Source organism: Trachypithecus francoisi, unplaced genomic scaffold (assembly GCF_009764315.1).
Source record: "Trachypithecus francoisi isolate TF-2019V2 unplaced genomic scaffold, Tfra_2.0 Lachesis_group21, whole genome shotgun sequence".
Taxonomy (NCBI): Eukaryota; Metazoa; Chordata; class Mammalia; order Primates; family Cercopithecidae; genus Trachypithecus; species Trachypithecus francoisi.
In genome coordinates this window covers 6,094,286-6,119,433 of record NW_022681467.1, presented here as the reverse complement: position 1 = coordinate 6,119,433, position 25,148 = coordinate 6,094,286, and the positions used below count along the sequence as shown (strand labels likewise).

The 25,148-nt window shown below is 40.5% G+C and overlaps 1 protein-coding gene across 1 annotated transcript in view; it reads left to right on the top strand.

The window, feature by feature from the left end:
- CFAP61 (cilia and flagella associated protein 61) overlaps positions 1-25,148 on the top strand; it is a 308,416-nt gene that overhangs the window by 121,767 nt on the left and 161,501 nt on the right. Inside the window, exons 14-15 of the mRNA XM_033185470.1 lie at positions 17,525-17,651; positions 20,915-20,992. Coding sequence (XP_033041361.1) covers positions 17,525-17,651; positions 20,915-20,992 — 205 coding nt within the window. The remainder of the gene's footprint in view (positions 1-17,524; positions 17,652-20,914; positions 20,993-25,148) is intronic.

The window sequence follows — 25,148 nt, the reverse complement described above, 5'->3', positions numbered from 1 at the left end:
TGATGAAGATTTGAAGAAATAAAACCAGATTTCTGTATCCTATGTGGAAAGATATCTAGGATGGTGAGAAAAACAGTCAAACCACAATAGTACAAGTACTAATACTAATGATAATTTACATTTATTGAGGATTTGTAGTGTGCCAGGCACTTTCTTAATAATCACTTGCCATGTGTCAACACTCACAGTGACTTAATTAGTTAGGTATCATTATTCTCATTTCACAGGTAAGAAGACTGAGACATAGAGAGGTTGAGTAACCTTGAGTCTACAGTCCACACAGCAGAAAGTGGCAGAACTGAAATTGGAACCTAGGCTTTTAGCTTACAGAGCCAACTCATGACCCCCACATACTGTTTCTCTACATGGTGTGGTTGGTGTAATCCCATCTGATTGTTGTAAAGTGTTCATAGGTAGCAGTCAGCACTATTTCTAAACTGTTGTATCAGAGTGACCCCTAAACACAACTGCCCTTGAGCCAGTTCTGTCTCTGTCCTGCAGTAGTCCAGACATGAGCACGTGGTCTAAGGAGACTATCAGCCTTTTTCCCATGAAATTGTCCAGGAACTGAAGTTCCTTCTCTTATGGCTCCTCCACTCCATAAAGCAAGGGTCTTTACCTAACATATCCAGAGAGAAGCATGAGGTCTGTGAATCTGGATGGGAAGAAAAGCGACATCTTTATTCCACTAACCTGTAAGTGAAGTTTAGTGTGTCCTTCCATCGTGACTGGAGCTGACAGGTCTCATAGTGTTAGCAGAAACCACGACTTTGTAGCCAGTAGAAATGACATATATTTTTGTTCATGTTTTTGTTGTTGCAGATGTCTCAAAAATATCACATATATTTACCCTACTTTGAAATTTCAGTGATTTTATTCTCAACCAGAATTTGTTATTTAATGCATTAACAAAGAGGCACAGGCATTACTGTAACACATTTTTAAAAACATTTTGCTAACTGTGTTTCAAGATAATTTGTAATCCTCTGTGTTTTATTTTATGAATGTAGAAACATTTGTCTGGGAAGGAGTTCACAGCATCACCAGAGTGTTAAAGGGCTCCGTGGCATGCAAGAGTTTCAGACTCATGGCCAGAGTGGACTTTTCCTCCTTGTGCTCAGAGCTAGCTCGGAGTGCCGTAGTCACATTGCAGCCCACAGGGAAGGGTGGAACGAGAAGTGGAGGAGGGGAAGCACTTTGCTCTCAGGAGACATGAATCACCTCTGTTCATATTGTGTGCTAAGGAACTTAGTCTCATGGCCCTACTTAGCTGCAAGGGAGCCTGAAAGATGTTGCTGGCAGGTTGGGCATGTACCCAGTAAGAAACTCAGTTGATTCCTTAATTAAAAAGAAGAGGAAAAAGGTTACTATGTGAACCTTATATCTAGTTTTTATCTTGTGTATGTGTAGAAGTTCTGAAAAGGTACATAGGATTTCATTAACCTTATATGCCTCTGGGAAACAGGACTGGGAATTGTAGGTGAAGATGGTGACTGACTTTTTGCATTACATCTATCTGTTATGTTTGATTTTTTTGTTTTAATTAATAAACATTTTTTTTTTAGACGGCATCTCATTCTCTTGCCCAGGCTGGAGTGCAGTGGCACAATCATGGCTCACTGGAGCCTCAACCTCCCAAGCTCAGGTGATCCTCCCATCTCAGCCTCCCAAGTAGCCAGGACCACAGACATGTGCCACAGCACCTGGCTGATTCTTTTATTTTTTGTGGAGATGGGGTTTCATCATGTTCCCCAGGCTTATCTTGAACTCTGTTGGGCTCAAGCAGTTCACCCACCTTGGCCTCCCAGTGTTGCAATTACAGGTGTGAGCCACCACACCTGGCCAATAAACTTTTTTTTCAAAAGAGTAGTTTTAGGTTTACAGCAAAATTGAGCAGAAAGTGCAGAGAGTTCTCACAAGTCCCGTCTCCACCACCATACACAGACTCTTGCATCATGAACATCCGGCACTAGATTGGCACATTTGTTGTAATCGATGAACCACCACTGACATATCATTATCAACCAATGTCCATAGTTTACATTAGGGTTCACTGTTGGTGTTGTACATCCTATGGCTTTGGACAAATGTGTAATGACATGTATCCACTGTTATGATAGCACACAGAATAGTTTTCCTCTCCTAAACATCCTCTGTGCTCTGTCTGTTCATCCCTCGTTTCCCACAACACTGTCAACCACTGGTCTTTTTACTGTCTCCAGAATTTTACGTTTTACAGAATGTCATAAAGTTGGAATCGTGTTAGTAGCCTTTTCAGATTGGCTTTTTTCACTGATTAATATGTTTTTAAGGTTCCTCCATGTCTTTTCATGACTGGCTAACTTATTTCTTTGTAGCCCTGGATAATATTCCGTTGTCTGGATGTACCACAGTATGTCTACCCATTTATCTAATTGAAAAACCTCTTGTTGCTTTCAAGTTTGAGCAGTTATGAATAAAGCTGCTATAAACATTCATGTGTAGGTTTTTATGTGGGTGTAAGTTTTCAACTTTTAGATGACTACCAAAGAGTACAGTTGCTGGATCCTATGACCAGAATATGTTTAGTTTTACAAGAAACTGTCAAACTATCTGACAGAGTGGCTGAGCCATTTTGCGTTCCCACTGCTGCACACCCTTGCCAGCATTTGGTGTCATCAGTGTTTTGGATTTTAGCCATTCTAATCAGTATGTTAGTGGTACCTCGCTGTTTTAATGACATGTGGTGTTGAGCATGTCTTATATGCTTATTTGCCAACTGTGTATCTTCTTTGGTGAGGTGTCTGTTTAGGTATTTTGCGTATTTTTAAATGGGTTATTTCTGTTTGAATTTTTAAAAATCAGTGGGTGTGCAGTACTTCTGTGACAGAAAAATGTAGTTAATTTTTTCTACACTGAGATTTTATATTGTATTATGATTCAAGTAGAATTTTTTAAAATGTACTTTATGCTCCGCATTCTTAAATGCATTGGTGACATTTTTTCTTGGAGTTTTCACTCTGAATAAATCCAGTTGAATAAAGGCTCTGGAGATGGAGAGCAATGAGATGATACGGATCTAGGAAGGGGTCATCGGTCTGGCTGTAGTAGCGGCCTTGTTCTTAGTAGGTTTAATTACATAATTTACATTCATATTCTTTTCTTACACACTCTTTTACTATGTCCATGCATTACTTTTCTTAAAAATAAAATCTAAATCTTTTCAATGATGAGACTTTCAACACTTATCTGGGAATTAGTTTGGTTGCAGTGGAGCCCTAGCTTTTCTTTGTAACCTTTTTCATTGCCCGCTTCTTTTTCTTGAATCACTTGCATTTAAAATTGGGGCTTATGATGTATACCTGGGTTCTTTTCTGAAATATTAAAGACTCAGAAGCTGAACTAGTTTTTGTGTCTTTCACAAGTCATGTGTTGTCGCAGCTGCCACCTGAGCCCTCATCAGGAACCCTCCTTCACAGCCTCCTCCAGTTTGTCGCCAGCACACCTGCCAGCCCACACCAGGTTCCCTGCCTGTGTGCTTCTGTAGCTTCTCCAAGTGCCATGGTTGTGCCCATTGCCTTTTTCCATTCAAGAAGCTATGCACGGTCCCATAGGGGAAGGCATCCCTCAAAACCCACACTCTTATCACCATTAGGGGTGCACATGGCAGTGGGCAGTTGTTTTCTACAGAAAGCATAGATCTCCTCTTTAATTCTTTAAACCATATGCTAAGCATAAAAAGCTTTTTAGTGAAACCACACATTTAATGTTAAAAATGGTAGCTTTGCCTGTCAATATTGCTCAGTTCCTATAGGGAGTACAACATCGTTCTTCCCTTTGCTCTTTTAAAGTCCACACTCCTGCACCCTCTGTAGGCAGCTGATCATGGCTGCAGGAGTGGCGGAGAGAAAGGAGGGCGGCCAACCTGAAGAGGCTCCTAGAGAAATGAGAAGGAAGGGCAACCCCCACTCTTACACCCCAGCAATGTTTGTATTTAAAAAAAAAATGAGTGTACTAGCAAATGAATTTGGTGGAATTTCATATCACACGAAATGAAGTTTGGAAATGTGAGAGTGGGGGAGACCTTAAAGATGACTTCCCATCACCTTTCTGGGTTCCTGGCATCAGTTACCCCAAGGTGGCAGTGCCTGCACAGGGCCATCCTCTTCTGTCCCTGCGTCCCCATGGCCTTGTCTTTAAGTGCTGAGGTGTTTCCAGCCAGTCCCCTGCACCTGCGTGTCAGCCAGGAATGCAGGAGGAGCTCAGGTGCAGCAGCCAGGGTCCTTTGTAAGTCAGGGCACTATCCAGTGATGCTCAGTGACATGAGGACTCACACCTGGCTTTTAGAAAGTGAGACTTTACAAGAGCTTGTTTGTCCCTTAAAGAAGGTCATCGGGGTGGGCTGGGCATACGGTCATCATGGACCGTGGCATATTCTTCCTTCTTGCTCCTTAGCACCTGGCTTCCCTTCTCAAGGTTACCTCATTTTACTCAAGGACAGTTCTTTCTTCATATGCTCTTCAGTTCCACTGCAGGTGTGGTCCAGGGATCGGCAGCAGCAGCATCTGCTGAGACTTTGCTAAAATGCAGAATCCCAGACCCTGCCCCAGGTTTTCTGAATCTGTGTTGCTAACAAGTGCACCAGTTGACTTTCATGCACATTAAAAGTTTGAGAAGCACCGTAGGGGCGTTTGTTTGTTTGTTTGTTGTTTTTTGAGATGGAGTCTCACTCTGTCGCCCAGGCTGGAGTCCAGTGGTGTGATCTTGGCTCATTGCAAGCTCTGCCTCCCGGGTTTCATGCCATTCTCCTGCCTCAGCCTCCTGAGTAGCTGGGACTACAGGCACCGGCCACGATGCCCAGCTACTTTTTATTTTATTTTTTATTTTTAGTAGAGATGGGGTTTCACCATGTTAGCTAGGATGGTCTCAATCTCCTGACCTCCTGATCTACCCACCTTGGCCTCCCAAAGTGCTGGGATTACAGGCGTGAGCCACTGTGCCCGGCCGGGGCTTCTGCTTTTTTAATGAATACATCATCTGGTAGAAAAGAATTGTGATTTATTACAAAAGAAACTATCATCAGAGTGAGCAGACAACCTACAGAATACGTGAAAATTTTTGCAATCTGTTCATCTGACAAAGGTCTAATATCCACAATCTACAAGAAACTTAAACAAATTTCCAAGAAAATAACAACCCCATTAAAAAGTGGGCAAAGGACCATGAACAGACACTTCCCAAAAGAAGACATTCATGCAGCCAACAAACGTGAAAAAAAGCTCAAAATCAAGCTCAGAATCACTGATCATTAGAGAAATGCAAATCAGAACCACAAAGAGATAGCATATCATGCCAGTCAGAATGGCGATTATTAAAAAGTCAAGAAACAACAGATGCTAGCAAGACTATGGAGAAATAGGAACACTTTTACACTGTTGGTGGGAATGTAAGTTAGTTCAACCATTGTGGAAGACAGTGTGCTGATTCCTCAGAAACCTAGAACTAGAGATACCATTTGACCCAGCAATCCCATTTCTGGTATACACCCAAAGGAATATAAATCATTCTATTTTGAAGATACATGCATGCATATGTTCATTGCAGCACTGTTCATAATTGCAAAGACACGAAATTAACCCAAATGCCCATCACTGATAGACTGGATAAAGAAAATGTGGTACCATAGAATACTATGATACCATGGAATACTATGCAGCCATAAAAAAGAAACAAGACTATGTCCTTTGCAGGGACATGGATGCAGGTGGAAACCATTATCCTCAGCAAACTAACACAGGAACAGAAAACCAAACACCACATGTTCTCACTTATAAGTGGGAGCTGAATGATGAGATCACATGAACACATGCGGGGGCTGGGAGGAACAACACACATTGGGGTCTGTCAGTGGGGGTCCGAGGGGAGGAAGAGCATCAGGATAAGTAGCTAGTGCATGCTGGGCTTAATACCTAGGTGATGGGTTGACAGGTGCAACAAACCACCATGGCACACTATGTAACGTGTTTGTCCTGCACATGTATCCTGGAACTTAAAATAGAATTAAATTAATTTTTTAAAAAAGAATTGTGATTATCTGTCTTCCAAATACAGATTTTCTATAAAACACATAAGCCATACCTACTTTACTTTTTATTATTTTATTTTATATTTATTTCTTTTTCTAGACAATTTTAGAAGTTTAAAGGCCACACCTACTTTAAACCTTTTATGATCTAGTAATTTTTTGGTACTGTTGAATTACTAAGTTTCTTCTATATATAAATATAACCTTTTGGTTAGATTTGTAAGAATATGTGGACTATAACTGTTTTACATATTTTTTGCTATTTATATCAAGTAATGCTTTAATTTCTCTTGCTTGTTTCTAGTTCCTGGCCCTTTCTTTTTTCATACACACTTTCCACCTGTGTTTTTCTAAAGCCATTTTTTGCATTTCAAAATTTAGATTAACCATGAGAATGCTTTCAGTTGGAAAGAAAAACCAACTCAGAATGGGTTCTGCTTTAGGACATGTACTGACTCACATAAGCAGGATGTCTGGAGATAGGCAGGGCTTTAGGATTTGTATCTCCAGGGTCTTGGTTTCTTTCCTTTCTTCCACCCTCCCTCCATCCTGAAATTGACGTCTATCACATTGACAAAATGGCCACTGGGTTCTGGGGTGCAGGAGGAGAGTACTGGCTGATGTCTGTTTTCCTTCTCAGAGACCCCAGTAAACCCCCTCATTCATCCAGTAAAATCCACAGCACTGACTGCAAACGTGTGCCAGTCCTATTCCAGGTGCTGGGGAAACAGAAATGATGCAGATAGAAATTCTTGCCCACAGCGGGGGCATTCTAGATGGTGGAGAAAGATGTAAAGGAAAGAGATCCAAATGCACAGTATGTAGGCACTGAGGGCGAACATGAAGAGTATAGCAGGTACAGAGAGGGGATCGGAAGTGCTGAGTGGGAGAGGGGCTGCCATTTTGCCTAGGGTGACAGGAAGGGTGGCCATGAATAAAGACCTGAAGGAGGTGAGGAGGAGCCACTTGGGCATGGTGAGGGCTCAGGTCCTCTACACCTACTCTTTAAAAATGTATCATGTTCTTCTATTTTTTACTTCACTTCTCTTGACATTTGGGATGAATTGTTTCTGCTCTTAAGTTTGGTTACTTTAAATTTCATGACCTCATGTTCTGGTCCTCCACCTAATTTCGTTCTTCTTCCCTTGGGAAATTATATTTGTGTCTGTCATCTGCCCTCTGGCTGTGCTGGTGAGCACTGGGACAAATTACTCATTCAGTCGTTAGTGATGGCTACCTCTTCTGTCAACACATTCCACACCCAGGTTCCCTCTCCTTTTGTTTAGTGACTACAGGCCTTTGAGATGAGAACGTTTCCTAATGTTTATGTTAACTTGCACTTTACTTGTGAATAAATTAAATGCTTTCTTTATGATGCATTTTCTTCACATATTAACCGCTAGGACATTTGCAAACTTAATATGGGGTGACTGTGTGCTACAGATGATGATTCCTTTTCTATTTCCGCTGCTTGCTCATTCTTGACCTACCCACTGGCTTTTCTGTCCTCTTGTTTATTCATTAGTAGAGAACACATTCAGGTGAATTGGTCACCCACTCCATCTTACCACGCTTTCACATGATGCTTTTCTGAAATTTGACATTTTTAAATGTGGGGAAACGTTTCAGATGTACTTGGCTAACCAATATTTATTGTGCTAGGAATTATTTTTTATAAATAAATATTTACTGCTGAGTTAGATCATACAGCCATCAACTTGGCTCAGTAAATAAAATGCATTTAGCTAGTTGTCCTTTAAGCAATTACTCCCCTCACCATTTCTGTCTTCTTTGCCTTTCTGTGGGTGACTCACACAGAAAGTTACCATTGTACCTATTTCAGGCCCATGTTATTGTGGAGAGGTTTTAACATCATCAGTCCTTGGCCCGTTCTGCTTTTAATCAGCCGTCTTGAACAGAACCCAATAGAAACCTCATTTTTAATTTTGTGGGTTTTGTTTATTTATTTTTGATTTAAACTGAAATACTAATGACTATCAAATTGTTTCATGATTCTATTACAACGATCACTTCTTTGGAATTCAGAAAGACTCAAATCACTTTTTCTTCTCCCTGTCATTTCATTTTTATTTACTGGTATTAAAAAATTGCCCTATTTTCTGCAATACATAAAGGGCATCCAGATAGGAAGAGAAGAAGTCAAACTATTCCTGTTTGCAGATGACATGATCCCGTATATTGAAAATCTCATAGTCTCTTCCCCAAAGCTCCTTAAGCTGAGAAACAACTTCAGCAAGTCTCAGCATACAAAATCAATGTGCAAAAATCACTGATATTCCTATACACCAACCACAGTCAAGTCTAGAGTCAAATCAAGAGCGCAATCCCATTCACAATTGCCAAAAAAAATAAATAATAATATACCTAGGAATACACCTAACTAATGAGAGATGAAAGATCTCTACAAGGACAACTACAAAACACTGCTCAAAGAAATCAGAGATGACACAAACAAATGGAAAAACATTCCATGCTCATGGATAGAAAGAATCAATATCATTAAAATGACCATGCTGCCCAAAGCAATTTATAGATTCAATACTATTCCTATTAAACTACCATTGACATTTTTCACAGAACTAGAAAAAACTATTTTAATATTCATATGGACCCGAAAAAGAGCCAGAATAGCCAAGGCAATCCAAAGCAAAAAGAACAAAGCTGGAGGCATCACCCTACCTGACTTCAAACTATACTGCAGGGCTACAGTAACCAAAACAGCATGGTACTGGTACAAAAGCAGACACACAGACCAATGGAAGAGAATAGAGAACCCAGAAATAAGCCTGTACACCTACAACTATCTAATCTTCAACAAACCTGACAAAAGCAATGGGGAAAGGATTTTCTATTCAATAAATGGTGATGGAATAACTGGGTAGCCATATGAAGAAGACTGAAACTGGACACCTTACACCATATGCAAAAATTAACTCAAGGATTAAAGACTTAAATGTAAAACACAAAACTATAAAAACCCTGGAAGACAACCTAGGCAGTACCATTCTGGACATAGGAATGGGCAAAGATTTCATGATGAAGACGCCAAAAGCAATTGCAAGAAAAGAAAAAATTGACACATGGTATCTAATTAAAATGCTTCTGCACAGCAAAGGAAACCATCCACAGAGTGAACAGACAACCTATAGAATGGAAGGAAATTTTTGCAAACTATGCATCTGACAAAAGTCTAATATCCAGCATCTATAAGGAACTTAAACAAATTTACAAGGAAAAAACAACTCCATTAAAAACTGGGCACCTGTAGTCCCAGCTACTCAGGAGGCTGATGCAGGAGAATGGCATGAACCCATGAATCGGAGCTTGCAGTTAGCCGAGATCACGCCACTGCACTCTACCCTGGGCAACAGAGTGAGACTATGTCTCAAAAAAACAACAAAAACAAACAAACAAACAAAAAAAACACTGGGCAAAGGACATGAATAGACCCTTTTCAAGAGAAGACATACATGCAGCCAACAATCATATGAAGAAAAGCTCAGCCTCACTGATCATTAGAGAAATGCAGATCAAAACCACAAAGAGATACCATCTCACACCAGTCAAAATGACCATCAAAAAAAAAAAAGTCAAAAAATTACAGGTGGCAAGGTTGCAGAGAAACAGGAATGTTTATACTCTGTTTGTGGGAGTGTAAATTAGTTCAACCATTGTGGAAGACAGTGTGATGACTCCTCAAAGACCTAAAAACAGAAATAATATTCCACCCAGCAGTCCCACTACTGAGTATATATCCAAAGGAATATAAATCATTCTAAGGACACATACACACACATGTTCATTGCAGCACTATTCCCAATAGCAAAGACATGGAATCAATCTAAATGCCCATCAATGGTAAAGTGGATAAAGAAAATGTGGTACATATACACCATGGAATACTATGCAGCCATAAAAAAAGAATGAGATATTGTCCTTTGTGGGAACATGGGATGGAGCTGGAGTCCATTATCCTTCGCATACTAATGCAGGAAGAGAAAACCAAATACCACACATTCTCACTTATAAGTGGGAGCTAAATAATGAGAACAGATGGACACATAGAGGGGAACAACACACACACTGGGGCAAATTAAAGGGTGGAGGTTGGGAGGAGGGAGAGGATCAGGAAACCTAATTAATGGGTACTAGACTTAATACCTGGGTGATAAATAATCTCTGCAACAAACCCCCATGACACAAATTTACCTATATAACCAACCTTCACATGTACCGCTGAACTTCAAGTAAAAGTTAGATGTGTATATATACAACTTTTATGTGTGTGTATATATATATACACACATTTATGTGTATACATACTTCTATGTGTGTGTATAGATATAGATATAGATATAGATATACACACACACACACACACGCATAACCTTGTGTCTAAACAATCCATCCACTCAATTTGGTATTGAAAAGTTGTGTTAAATCTTTTTCCTTCCAGTTTCATGTATGATATTCTACTTTATTGTATGTGTGATCTGGTTAAATACTAGAAACTCTGATCCTTGAGGTCAAAGTCAGCCAAAAATAGGGAGAAGCAAACCTCTTGTGAAGCAGGTGACCCAGACTGCAAGACTCTCAGGACTTAAGAAGGGGCCAGTGGGCGGGGCTTCATCACTTCTTCACGGAGAGGTGTCATTTCCTGAGGACTAACAGGTTAGACCATTTAAGTACATCAGAGAGAGAAAGCATAAGAGAGAGGTGACCTGGAGAGGTAAAGCCTTGGGAAGCCCTCCAGAAACCTTGCTTTTTCTGTGGATAGAAGAAGCCATGTGGATGGGTAATGAAAAACATAGCTAATCTCCCTCACTGATTCAGGGTGGCTTTAGAACCATACTTGCACCCTTGGGAAAAGAACGCTAAACTCTTCTGGTTACTGAGTACACATTCGCTTCTGGGAAGGTCAGGCAAGGTGATACGTGGAACAGATAGAGGGAGGTAGGAGTGTTCTCCTTCCTGGCTACAGGCCATGGGACTGAAAGAAGGGAGCCACCATAATAGCTAAAATGAAAGAATGACTAAAATGAGAGAAGCAACTTCCTATTTGAAACTTGCACAGAGATGAAAGTAGGGCCACATTTAGGTGCATCCAATGAGCCACCATCTTCTGAGGTCCTGCCAGGCCTAAGTCAGTACATAATCATTGAAGCAGACTTTGTTTTATTGGATATTTATTTAGCAGATTTAAAGTTCATTCCACAGAAGGTCTTGGTGTCATTTTGTAGACCCTCAATGAATAAAACTTTATGATTTATCTGAGAATAGGGTAAGAAATAAAGATAGCTGCTTGATAATTTGACAACAGTATTCTGTTGATATAGATGACATGATATATATATTTGAGATCCATGTCATTTTAATTAAGGATTCTAATGAGTGTTTTTTGTTGAGAATAAAATAGTATGCATCCTAACAACTTTGTCTTGAAGTCATTGTATTTTTCAAGGTGCTTTCTCTAGCAAAAACACAGATGAAGGTTTCCATAACAATTAGTCTGCTTCTAACCTCATGTGCCTTATTTAAAACTTTAAAGAGGCCGGGCACGGTGGCTCAAGCCTGTAATCCTAGCACTTTGGGAGGCCGAGACGGGTGGATCACGAGGTCCAGGAGATCGAGACCATCCTGGCTAACACGGTGAAACCCCGTCTCTACTAAAAATACAAAAAAACTAGCCGGGCGAGGTGGCGGGCACCTGTAGTCCCAGCTACTCCGGAGGCTGAGGCAGGAGAATGGTGTAAACCCGGGAGGCGGAGCTTGCAGTGAGCTGAGATCCGGCCACTGCACTCCAGCCTGGGAGACAGAGCCAGACTCCGTCTCAAAAAAAAAAAAAAAAAAAAAAAAAAAAAAACTTTAAAGAATTTCAGAATTATTTCTCAAAATATGGTCTGGAGTCAATAGCAGTTCAGCTCCATGAGAGCAGAAATTGTGGACTGTCTGTTTCCCTGGATATATCCCCAGCACCCAGAACACACGAGGCACACAGCAGATGTTTAATAAATATTTGTGATGGAGTGAATGAATAATTCTTAATGAATCCATTTTAATCCTTGATTTTAAGGAAATATGTCTTAAGAGTTTATTTCTTACATTTATTCATTTTTCACTTTTTCCTGCCAATTGCTATGTAGAAGCAACTAGAAGCAATTAAAAGCAATTTCCTTTGTAAAGGAAATACCCATGTAACAACAAGTATGTGTCCCGTTTTTTGTTTGTTTGTTTGTTTTTTGCTATGAGAATGCTTTATTAGGCAAAACCACATACTATGAAAATGCTTTAAAATGCAACAGGAGGAGATGTGAAGACACAAAGAAGAAGTGCATAGTGACACACGGCTATCAGAACACACTAAGTAAAGAATCCACACCTCTTCCTCCCTTTACCCAGAAAAGAAAGAAGCTAGACCACCTCCTCCTCAGGTCTCCCACATCTCATTCTCGTTAAAGTGAAAACAAACAGGCTGCTATTTTCAGCACCCATTGTAGGAAGAATAGTGTATATACAGCCACCTTGCCTCAGAGCTGCCAAAAAAAGGTCACATGTGGAATAAGACCTACATTCTGAATATTTTTTTTTTTTTTAGATAGAGTTTCACTCTTTTGCCCAGGCTGGAGTGCAGTGGCATGATTTCGACTCATTGCAACCTCTGCCTCCTGGGTTCTGAGTTCAAGTGATTCTAGTGCCTTGGCTAACCAAGTAGCTGGGATTATAGGCGTGAGCCACCATGCACAGCTAATTTTTGTATTTTTAGTAGAGATGGAGTTTCACCATGTTGGCTGGGCTGGTCTTGAACTCCTGGTCTCAAGTGATCCTCCTGCCTTGGCCTCCCAAAGTGCTGGGATTACAGGTGTGAGCCACCTCACCCAGCCAGCCTACATTCTGCTTTTTGAGCTGAATAAAAACCTTTTGGGAAGTAGTTCTCAAAGGCAAATACAGACATAGGGAGCAGCCCCATCCAGTAGCAATACACTCTGAGCCACATGTGTAATTTTAGATTTTTGAATAGCCACACTAATTTAAAAATCAAAAAGTAGGTGAAATTAATTGTAACATTTATTTCTTATTTAACCCATTATATCCAAAATAGTATTGTTTCAGCATATAATCAATATTTAAAAAGCACGAATGAGATACTTTATATTACTTTTTTTGTACCAAGTCTGCAATTCAGTGAATATTTTATTCTTACAGCACATCTCAGTTCTGAGTACCACATTTCAAGTATACGGGCTCTTGTACTGGACAGTGTCATTTTAGAGGAGGGCACAAACATACTGCCATTGCCTGTTCCTCCCCCTGAAATTCTAGGAACAAAGGAAAGCTCTGAAATATTCCTCTTTGGTGAATATGAATTGCAGAGATGAATGCAAAATGGTTGTGACCCCTAATCACCAGTAGATTTCCATGGACAGACTGGTGAAACAATGTTTGCAGTTTTGTGCTCCTTTGCAGGAACATAGCCCCATGTCCCACTGAACATTTATTGGGCACCACTGTAGGCTACAAAAAGCCCTGGCCTTTTGCAGTGGACCGTGATGTGGTCTGAGCTGCAAGCCTTACTGGGGGAAAATGTCCGCTTACTCTCACTTTCCAGTCTAGTATCCAATAACACTCTTTATAACTCAGTTGTATTTATTATATGTAAAAAAAACCAAAAACAAACAAAAACAAAAAACAAACAAAAAACACAAAAAGACATATAATAAGCATGGGGAAGCTCTCTGGCTATCTCCATGTAAGCTTCATGATTAGTTCACGTAACAGCTATTTATTGAGCATCTACCATGTTGCAGGCATTGCTCTAGCCATGAGGTGGCAGCAGTGAGCAAATAGACCAACACTCCCATCTTTGTCAAGTTTTATTCTAGTGGAAGGAGACAAACAGTGAAAAACAAAATAAAGAGAAAGTAGGAAGTGCTGTGGAGAAAAATAGAAAAGGGAATGAGGTTGGAAAGTCAGGGTCCAAATTTTAAATAGGTTTTCAGGGTCATTGAGAGGGTGAAGTTTCAGCAAAGACTCAAATGTTGAGGTGATGGAACAGGCTCATAGATTTGCTGGAGGAGAATTACGGGTAGGAACTTCTGATGAGGTAGGAACTTCCTCAGGTAAGAACTTCTGATGAGGCAGGAACTTCTGATGAGGTAGGAACTTTCTCAGGTGGGGAATTCTGATGAGGTAGGACCTTCTGTTGATGTAGGAACTTCTGATGAGGTAAGAACTTCTAATGAAGTAGGACCTTCTGATGAGGTAGGAACTTCCTCAAGTAGGAACTTCTGATGAGAGATTATGTCTGGCATGTTTGAGGAACAGCACAGTGGCCTGTGCTGCAGAGCAGAGAAACCAAGAAGCCAACTGTTTGGAGATGAGTCAGAGCAAGCAGCAATCCCAGAGGGAGGGCACAGGGAAGGAGGTTGTGGTCGTGGGGAGTCGGGGAGGGTGCTCTCAGCCACTGTAGAACTTTGGCTTTTACTGGGAGTGCAAGCTTATGCTCGTCAATGTAGCAAAATTGTAGTAATTATTAGACTCCCTGCTGAATCGTGTTTGTTTAATGAAGCTCATATATTATAATCTTATGTATCTTACTTTATTCATTTAAAAACATTCTGAGAGGGGCCGTACACATAAAAGAGGGTAAGAACACCTCTATTACTGGGAATTTGAGTATAAGAGTCTTGTGATCTGACTTAACATTTGATAAGCATTGCTCTGGCAAATTGGTGGAGGATGGCTTGTCAGGGACAATGGCAGAAATGTAGAGAGACACTAGGATGCTGTTCCAGCAACCCAGGAGAGAGGTGGTGGAGACTGGACTAGCATTGGAGGTCTTGAGAAGTCGTTCCATTCTTAGATGCATTTTGAAAGTAGAGTCAGCCCAAAGTGAGGCTGAAAGAGAGGTGTGCAAGAAAACGGATGAAGCCAAAGGTCTGGGCCTGAACCACTGGAAGGATGGGGTTGTCATTACCTAAGACAGGAAAGACAGCTGGCTGGAGGGCTTTGGAATGGAAACAGTGAGACAACTCTTAGATGGCCATGTCTTTTTTATTTGGGGGATGTAGTATACTTTAGCTGAAGTTTATCCAGATCTTCCACAGTATCTTAAATGTGTTGTCTGACACCAGTTTCTGAGAGAGCTCTACCATATTAAACTCTACCAATATGATGGTAAATTTCAAACTCTTCTCATAACCCTGTCCATTTTTACTTCAGTATCCTGGAGCTTTATTGTTAGACACCTATAGATAACGGTATTTTTATGTCTTCCTAGTGAACTTTTATTATCAAACAAAGACCTTTTTCTCATGATTTTTGCCTTAAGATCTGGTTTATCTGATATTTATATAGCTATGCCAGCTTATTTTTTTTTGCTATTAGCTGCCATTCCCTTTTCCCTTCAATTATTTTGGCATTATATGTATTTTTGTAGCAGCTTTATTGAGATGTAATTCACATGCCATACAATTTGCCCACTTCAAATGTACAATTCAGTGGTTTGTAGTAGAGTTACAGCATTGTGCAGTTACCACCTCTACCTGGTTCTAGAACATTTGTATCACCCAAAGGAGACCCTGCACCTATCAAGCTGTCACTCCCATTCTCTTCTCCCCTCAGCCCCCAACAATCACTAACCCACTTTCTACACTGTAAATTTGCCTGTTCTGGACATTTCATATAAATGGAATTACACAACACGTGCCTTTTTGTATATGGTTTCTCTCACTTCGCACAATGTTTTAAAGTTCATGCATGTTGGAGTATGTGTCAGTACTTTATTTTCTTTTATGGCTGAATAGTTTTCTGTTGTATGTATAAATCATACTCTGTTTATCCATTCATCAGTTGGTGGGCATTTGGGTTGTTTTCTCTTGGGCTATTGTGAAGAATGCTGCTATGAACATTCATGTACAGGTTTTGTGTGGATATATGTTTTTAATTCGCTTGAGTGTTTTCCTGGTGCTTTTGTGGTCTTGTTTGTTACATTTCCATCTTTAATCCACTGAACTAGATTTTGGTGTAAAGTGGTCATATAACAAAGTTCTTACCTTTCGCTTAAAATTGCTCATAAACATTATTAAGATGGTATTAGTTGTTCATCTTTTTATTAGTTAATTATAGATATAGATATTGTTCTTCGCAAATATGATACTTTGTTCATAATATGGAAGCATGTATTAAAATTTAAGCACAGATGTTCCCTACAGTTGACGGTTAAATAGATTAGGATATTTTATTGTATCAGCGCGAGGAGGAATGGCGTTGTCCCATTGAGTAATAATACCCTAGTAACTTCAGAGAATTCACTGCAAGGCCAGCTACATAATGTACAGGACCCACTGCAAAATGAAAATGTGAGACTCTGGCCTCGTGTGGGGCAATCAGTCTCTCCTTCCCATGAGCTCCAACCCATGGCAAACAGGCATCCAACTAAGAGCTTGCAACCTCTGCACCAGGATGCACTGAACCCCTGGGTGGAGGATGGGTAGGAGGCCCACACTGAGTTGCTAGCCAAACACGCCATGGCACTGCCTGCCCAGGGTGGGGACAACCACTCCCTTGGTCTGACCAGAGACTCCATGTGTCATGTACCTGACTCATGAGCTTGTACCTTGTACTATACCCTTGTCTGTACCCATGTAGCTTGTACTATACCCATGTAGCTTGTACCTTGTACTATACCCATGTAGCTTGTACCTTGTACTATACCCTTGTCTAGGAACCCGCCTGTGTGTTGGCTGAACACGGGCTTCCCCCAACCAATGCAACCAGTGTCACCCCGGCAGAAGGAGGAGGCAGCTGTCGTGAGGCAGGAATGGGGAGGCTCTCTAGGGCCCAGGGTGCCAGGGGCAGGGAACAGGTGGGAGAAAAGCATCATGGAGAGACCGTGGGGAGCACACGTGAGTCGAGGCTCCAAGGCCCCTGACATGCTCCATTGTGTCACTTAACTTCACTTAAAAACATGAAGTCAAAGATAAAATTATTAAGAATTTTTGAACGGTGGCCTCAGAGCAATAAACTGTGAGTGTGAGGCTCTAAAAGCACACAGCATTGTGTGGGTCCCACACCCATGAAGCCAGCCCTGGTGCAATGTGACTTCTTCCTAACAATAATTTAAAAATTGGAAGGATTTTGATTCTGTTTATGAAATAAATCATAGTGCTATTATAAACTAAATATTTAAAGTATCTCTGTGTTGTCTTTGGTTAATGGCATTATCAGTGATATTTACCTTATTCTTCACACGTTTTTGTGTTTCAGGTTTTCTATAATGAAATGAGTTACTTTTATAATTACTCAAACCCCAATGTTATATAAACATACTTTACTGGATATTATTTTATATAAGTGTGATATGTTACAATTCTGTCTCCATTTGTGGGGGAATACATATTTATTACTTTAACTTAAAAATATATTCCTCTCCTTACCCAGGTCCATTCATATAAGATTTGCCACTCTCTTGGATACTCCTGGTGTGGAAAATCTTGTCAGCACCCTCATGTTGAATAAAAGCATATTGGAGGACTTAGACCATTACAACAAGGCTCGCAAAGACCCTGTAAGTACGTGATATGACCAGACCTCAGGATATGGGGCCATTGTGATGACCCATGTAGATTCAGCCCTGAAACTTCCTTGGATCTGAGTTGGAAAATCATATGGCAGGGGGCAGTGGAGATAGAGTCAGAAGATGGGAGCAGAAGAGGAAACCATGGAGACTGGGACTTAAGGAAGTGCGGCCATTCTCAGTGGGGATCCCCCAGAGGGATCAGACACCCAAAATCCTTCTCATGAAGATAGAAAGTTTGGACTTGATCCAAACAATCATATCAAAATGAGATAGATCCTATTTATTAGGGAAGGGTAATATTAGGGAAGGGTAGCTTAGGAATCCACGGGTATCTGGTGCCCACCTCAGCAGCACTGGGTACCAGATTGAGGGTAGTGGGACCCTATTTGAGCCTATTGAATGATGAGTCTGACCAGACCCTTTTGTTGAGCTGGCTGTATCCCCCAGGATTACATGGTCTGGGAAAGATCCTGCATGATAAGTGTTGGGTTCTCTTTCTAGTGTAGTAATGCATGTATGTGCTATGGCAAAAGTCAGGCTTGTGGCAGTCTATAAATTAATACTGCTATCTTAAGGGCCATGCCAGTTAATCTAACTACACATGGAAAGATGCAGATAGTTAAAGAATATTGTGCATAGTCACTTTTTTGATACATTTTATTTTGAACAAAATTTATTGAGGTATAACCAATAAACTGTGTGATGGCTTTCACAATTTTCATACACCATGTAACCAGCACATTTTAAGAAACAGACTAACCACAGCCTGCCGGAAGTTCCCCGATGCCTCTACTCAGGCCTTCCCCTAAGTTAATACCACCTTGCTTCTAAGATCAGAGATTGGCTATGCCTATTTTGGAACTCTACATAAATGGAATCATACCACTTGTTTTCTGATACCAAGTTTCTTTTGCTCAGCAATATGTTTGTAAGAGTCATTCATATTATAGCATGAAGTATTTCATGGCATGAATATACCACCATTTAGGTCTTCATTCTACTGTTGAAGTCATTTGGGGAGTTCCAGTTATTCGCTCTTTTGGAAAAAAACCTTTTAGGTAATTTTTAAGTCATCAGAAGGAAGACACCAAACACCTAAACATAATGGTGTGCACACAAATGTTTACTATTTACGAAGACATCAGAGTAAACTAAAATACAGCTTCCCTTCAGCACATGGTATTTGCTTTGGTTTGTCTTGGACTCTCTGTTTCTTCATTTTTTGTTCCTTCCCTCCTGGCCCTCTAAGTGGTATGAGGTCAAGCCCTGGTTCTCAAAGTGTGGTCTAAAGAACCTTGGGGGCCTCTGAAACATGGATTTTCTGGGAGACTGCAAGGTAAAAACTGTTTTATTCATTTTCCGCTGTGTTGAGATCTGTACTTATGATGCAAAAACAATAGCAATGGTGGATGAAGCCAGTGCCACCTCAGAGTAGGTCACAGAAGTGGCAGCAAATGTCCTAGTGGTCCTGGTGTTCTTCACCATCATCCCAGTAACTACCGAAAGAGCAAACCACAGTGGAATATCCCTGCAAAGCCATCAGAATGACTGAAACAAAAAACAGTGATGCCACTAGTCGCTAAATGCTGGCGACGATGTGGGGAAACTGGATCTCTAGTGTTGCTGGTGGGAACGTAGAACGGTGCGGCCACTCTAGAAAATATTTTGCCTGTTTAATTTTTTATTTTTATTTTTATTTATTTGTTTATTTTGAGACAGAGTCTCATTCTTGTTACCCAGGCTGGAGTGCAATGGCGTGATCTTGGCTCACTGCAACCTCCGCTTCCTGGGTTCAAGTGATTCTCCTGCCTCACCCTCATGAGTAGCTGGGATTACAGGTGCCCACCTGTAGTTTTTGTATTTTTAGTAGAGACGGGGTTTCACCACATTGGCCAGGCTGGTCTCGAACTCCTGGTGTCAAGTGATCTGCCTGCCTCAGCCTCCCAAAGTGGTGGGATTACAGGAGTGAGCCACCGTGCCCAGCCCTGGCTGTTTATTAAAAAACTAAAACTGCAACTATCTTATAGTCTAACAATTGCACTTGTGGGCATTTGATCCAGAGAAATGAAGACTTTACACTAATGTTCATAGCAGCTATTGTCAGCCCAGATATCCTTCAACAGATGAATGGTTAAACATACTGTGGAACATCATGCCTTGGAATACTAGTAAGCAATGAAAGAAATGAACTCTTGATTCATGTATCGGCTTGGATAAATCTCCAGAGAACTATACTGAGTGGGGAAAAAGCCAACCCCTACAGGTTATATCCTCTAGAGTTCCATTTGTATGACACTTTGAAGTGATAATATTTTAGAAATGGAGAACAGGTTATTTGATGCCAGAGGTTAAGGATGTGGGGAGGATGGGGACAGAAGGGGCAACTCAAGGGATTTTGTGGTATTAGAACTGTTCAATATTCTGACTACAGTAGTGGATACATAAACCTATAGAGGTGATGAAATCATGTGAAACTTCATACACCACACACACACACACACAATTGTAACAGTGTTGGTTTCCTGCTTGTAGTATTATACTATGGTTATGCAAAATGTTATCATTAGGGGATACTGAACAAAGTGTACAAGAAATTCTGTTTTATTTCTTACACTGCATGTAAATCTACAAGTATGTCAATTAAAGAAAAAGGAAAGGAAAAGCTGGTTTCACTAAGGAATATCCTTGATGAAGCAGTAAAATTATTAACTTTATTAAGTCTCAACCCTGAAGCCGGGTGTGGTGACTCACGCCTGCAATCCTAGCACTTTGGGAACCCAAGGTGTGTGGATTCTTTGAGGCCAGGAGTTCAAGACCACCCTGAGCAATGTGGTGTAAACTCGTCTCTACTGAAAATACAAAAGTTAGCTGAGCACCTGTAGTCCCAGTTGCTTGAGAGGCTGAGGCACAAGAATTGCTTGAACCCCAGAGGCGGAGGCTGCAGTGAGCCGAGATCATGCCATTGCACTCGAGCCTGGGCAACAAGAGCAAAACTCCATCTCAAAACTGATAATAATAATAATAACAACAACAATAATAATAATAATATCTCATAGGGTTGGTGTGAGGATCCAGTGGACATAGGGAGGGCGTTTAACTTACTACCTGATCCAAAGTAGGTGTTGACAGATGCTTGTTCTGTTGTTGTTGTTGTTGTTATGTGAACGTGGTTAAGACCCACTGTTGCCTGCTTACAAAAACATTCATAGCCGTATTTTTAAGGATCTTAAAATATATGCTTATCTTTTCAGGATGGAACACTGCTGCAGGCATTTGTAGCTGAAGTTGCAGAACAAATAGTTGGTATTGCAGTGATCAGAAATGAAATGGTAAATTGTGAAGTGGATTTTAATTTCTTTGATTGTGCCTTGCTATATCATGAATTAGCCCAAACGCCCCTTTTGGAGTTGTACTTTTACTTATTTAATGTGAATGCCTCCTTTTTCTGATGGGTATCGTCATCATCTGCCTCTACCCCACTTGGAGGACTTGCAATTCTCCATTTTTTTGCAGTTCACAATATTTAATATATTACAAAGACTACATGAAAGCATTCTCACCCTAAAAACTCAACTTTCCACCACCTATACACATATTGATATATTCCATTGCTCTCCCCAAAGTATTACTACTGTAGTGATGCATTTATCCCTTCCAGCATTCTTTTTTGCACTTGTTACATATATCGTGTGTGTGTGTGTGTCAAATGGAGATGTCATTTTATTTTTTCCCAGTGCACAGCCAGCTATTTCAAAGCACTTATTACTGAATAGTCCATTCTTTCCCTTTTGATTTTAAAATGCTGCTTTTACATTCATTAAATTTCTATATGCCTCTATGTCAATTTTTAAACTCTCCTTTTCCATGGATTTATCTGTTGATACCTATTGCATTATCATGTGCTTTTATATCTAGTAGAAGAGTGTTCTCTCATTTGGTGTCTTCTAAATTTTCTTGTTTTTTTTTTTTTTTTTTTCTTGGCTATTTCCTCTCCCAAACCTTGTGATGCTTATTATTAATATAGTTGTACCTATGTGGATTCTATAGAACAATTTAGGCAGAATTGACATTAAAATATAGAGACTTCCCTACTAGGATCATGGATTATGGCTTTCTATGTTGTTGTTGTTGTTGTTGTTGTGTTGTTGTTTAACTTTTTGGGTTCTTCAGAAACGTTTTGTGGCTTCTTTCATATGGTTTTCTTTGCATCATGTTTTGTGCCATATGGGTTTTTGTTTGTCTGTGAGTCCATTCTCCACCTTTCTTCGCCCTGTTCTGTCCCAGGAGCCTGACTGATGGGCACAGCATGATGGGTGCCTTTGCCGTTTGGCTGCCTGTTGGGTTTGGTGGATGGAGAGCCCTGACAGAAGGAGGAGGGGACAGTGACGTCTGATGCCTCAGCAGGCTGATCTCCACTGAGTTCCCTGACATTTCAAGGCAACCTCTTCATGATGCTCTCCTTTTGGATTCCTATAACCAGCCCTCCTCCTGTGCCACCCTCTTAGGGTGGGAATAGCTTGCAGTTGCTGTGGCATAGTCTCTACTTATCTTCTTACACCTGCCCCATCCTTGTAAATATTTCCTGTGTTAAACCTGCCTCCAATTATCCTAATTTGATCATACTGTTTCCTGCTGAGACCCTGACCTGACACAGTTCTAGACATTGATCATTTATTTCTATGTGTTTTATGATTTCTCTTGGTATTCGTGAGTATACACTTTTTCTCATATTTTCTAAATGTTTGTCTTGTATATGGGAAAGCTACTAGTGTTTGTATTTTTATCTTGTATTCAATCACCTTTATGAAATATCTTTGAGCTTGGAGAGTTTTTCAGCTGATTCACTTTTCTGCCGCAGCGTCACCTCCACCCTATTCTACTGGTCAGAGCAGTTAGAGGGCACGCTCAGACACAAGGGGTGGAGGCGGGCTTCTCTCAATGGGGGTGTGGCAGAGTCACTTTGCAGAAGAGCATGAAGGATGTGGGATGACAGGTACTGTCCTGGCGGTCATCTTACGATTCTTTGGATAAGAGAACCTGCTACACCTTCCTTTTCAATATTTATACCTTTAGTCTTTCTCCAGTTTTAGTGTATGGATAGAACAACATTGAGTAATAGTATTAATAATAGCTGCCTTTCTGGTGTTCTTGATTTTAATGGAATGATTCTATACTTTCCTCCATTTAGCATAATCGTAGCTGTAGGTTTCTGATAGATATCCCTTAACAAGTAAGGGAAATTTTCTTCTCTATCTTATTAAAAGTTTTTATTATGGATGAGTGTTGAATTTTATCGAATGTGTTTTTGACATCGAGATGTTCACATGGTTTTATTTCTTTAATATATTGCACACTTTTCTCTTTCTTAGATTTATTCCTCTTTTTGATCCCATATTTCTTGGAGTTAGTTATTCTTTTAGAGATGGTGTTGGGTAGTAAGGTCCCTGGGTCCACACAAATATGAGAAATTTTCATTGGTCCTCCTACTTGTATACTCATTTGGCTGTGTGTAGAATTCTCATTCAAATTATTATTATTATTATGGAAATGGAGTCTTGCTCTGTCCCCCAGGCTGGAGTGCAGTGATGCGATCTCGGCTCTCTGCAGCCTCTGCCTCCCGTGTTCAAGCGATTCTCCTGCCTCAGCCTCCTGAGTAGCTGGAATTACAGGTGTGCACCACCACACACGGCTAATTTTTGTATTTTTTGTAGAGATGGGGTTTCACCATGTTGGCCAGTCTGGTCTTGAACTCTTGACCTCAGGTGATCTGCCCCCCCCTCAAGCTCCCAAAATGCTGGGATTACAGGCATCAGCCATCTGCGACAGCCTCATTCTAATTATTTCTCATCAGATTGTTAAATCTGTATCCAATGTCATTGATAAAATATAATCTGATACCAACCTGATTCTTGATCTTTTATGAATAAATGTGTGTTTGTTTGCTTTCTTTCTCGAGAATTAAATTTTCTTTTTGTCTCTGGAATTCTGAAATTTTGCCAAGAAGTATCTTATGTCTCTGTTGGCAATTTTTCTTCTATGATTTCATTAATTATTTCTTCTCCTCCATTTTCTCCATTCTCCTTTTCTTAAATTCGTTTTTAGATGGATATTAGATCTTTTGAATTGATTCTTCGATGTCTCTAAACATATATATGTTACATTTTACTCATCATTTTAGATTTCCTCAATTTTGTCTTCCAAATCTCTAATTCTTCAGCTGTGTTTATTCTATTACCCAAGTATTGTATTGGTATCCTTATTTCAGAGTTCATCTATTTAACTTCCAAGTCTCTTGTTCTCTGTTGTTCCTTTTTGGTATCAGCTTGTTCCTTTTTGGTATTACATGCAAGATCCTTTTTGATCTCTCTGAGTACGCTCTGTAGAATTTTTTTAATTCTCTGCTATTTTCTGAATAATTTGTCTTCTCTGTAGTAAGTTGTATGTTTCTCTATGCTGGTCTTTTTTTATTTGTCAGTTTTCCTCAAAAGTCTGTCCTTGTCATGAGTGAAAGATTAAATGATCAGTTTGGGTGGCTGGCATGGGTATCCTTGACAGTTGTGCTTGTATGTTTCTCCATGGCGTCTCCTCTGTCACTGGTAGTGCCACCGTCCCTCTGTCTGATTGGGAGGGTATGGCAGTGTCTGGCTTCCCTTTGTGTGCTTGAATGGAGTACCAGCCGACAGGCAGGGACTCCAGGTGGCCCAAGGTAAGAAGGTTTCACCTAGTGGTAGGGTTTCCTTCCAATGTAAAACTGCCTTACTTTTTTGTCCTCCAATATGCTCTCATTACACCAAAAATAATTTTTGTTGTTATTTTAAGGGATTTGGGATGGGAAGAAAATTAGATGCACATGGCCCATCTGCTGTTTTGAGCTAATAACCTCTGTTGGCTTTTTGTTTTTCAATGATTTCTCAGTCCTATACTTATCATTCATTTTATTTTATAATGAGGGATGCCTCCTTGGTAATTAAAGAAAAGTCTTATAGTATAAAGGCCATTACAGGGTCAATGCAGACTGAAAGGTTGCAGAACTGCCCTAGGGTACCGTCACTGGCCTGGTTACCCTGAGCTCTGTTTCCTCTGTGCTTTGTGACAAAAGCTGGAAAGGCAGGGGACCTCGAGAAGCTTGGCCCCAGATGCCACAGTTTTCATGGATTTGCTGGTGCCAGCCTTGCTGATCACAGAACACATCAGGGGCCTTGCATTCTCCAATTTCTGTTCTTGAAAGTAGGCTTTTAAAATAATTTTACTGTGGAAAACAAGGAGAAATATAAGTTAGTGTTTTGCAAGCTCCATATGATTTGATTTTTCCTGCATTTTGGGTGCGTTTACTGCTGCTGTCATCAGAGAGTCACACCCACCTTGGAGTGTTCCCCTCCCCCCATGCTCCTGACAGCGTGCACTGCTGGGAGGTGACACAGGACAGGCTGGCCCAGGGCACAGTTAGCATGAAGGAGACCTGGGATCCCAGTGCAGTGTGGGCAC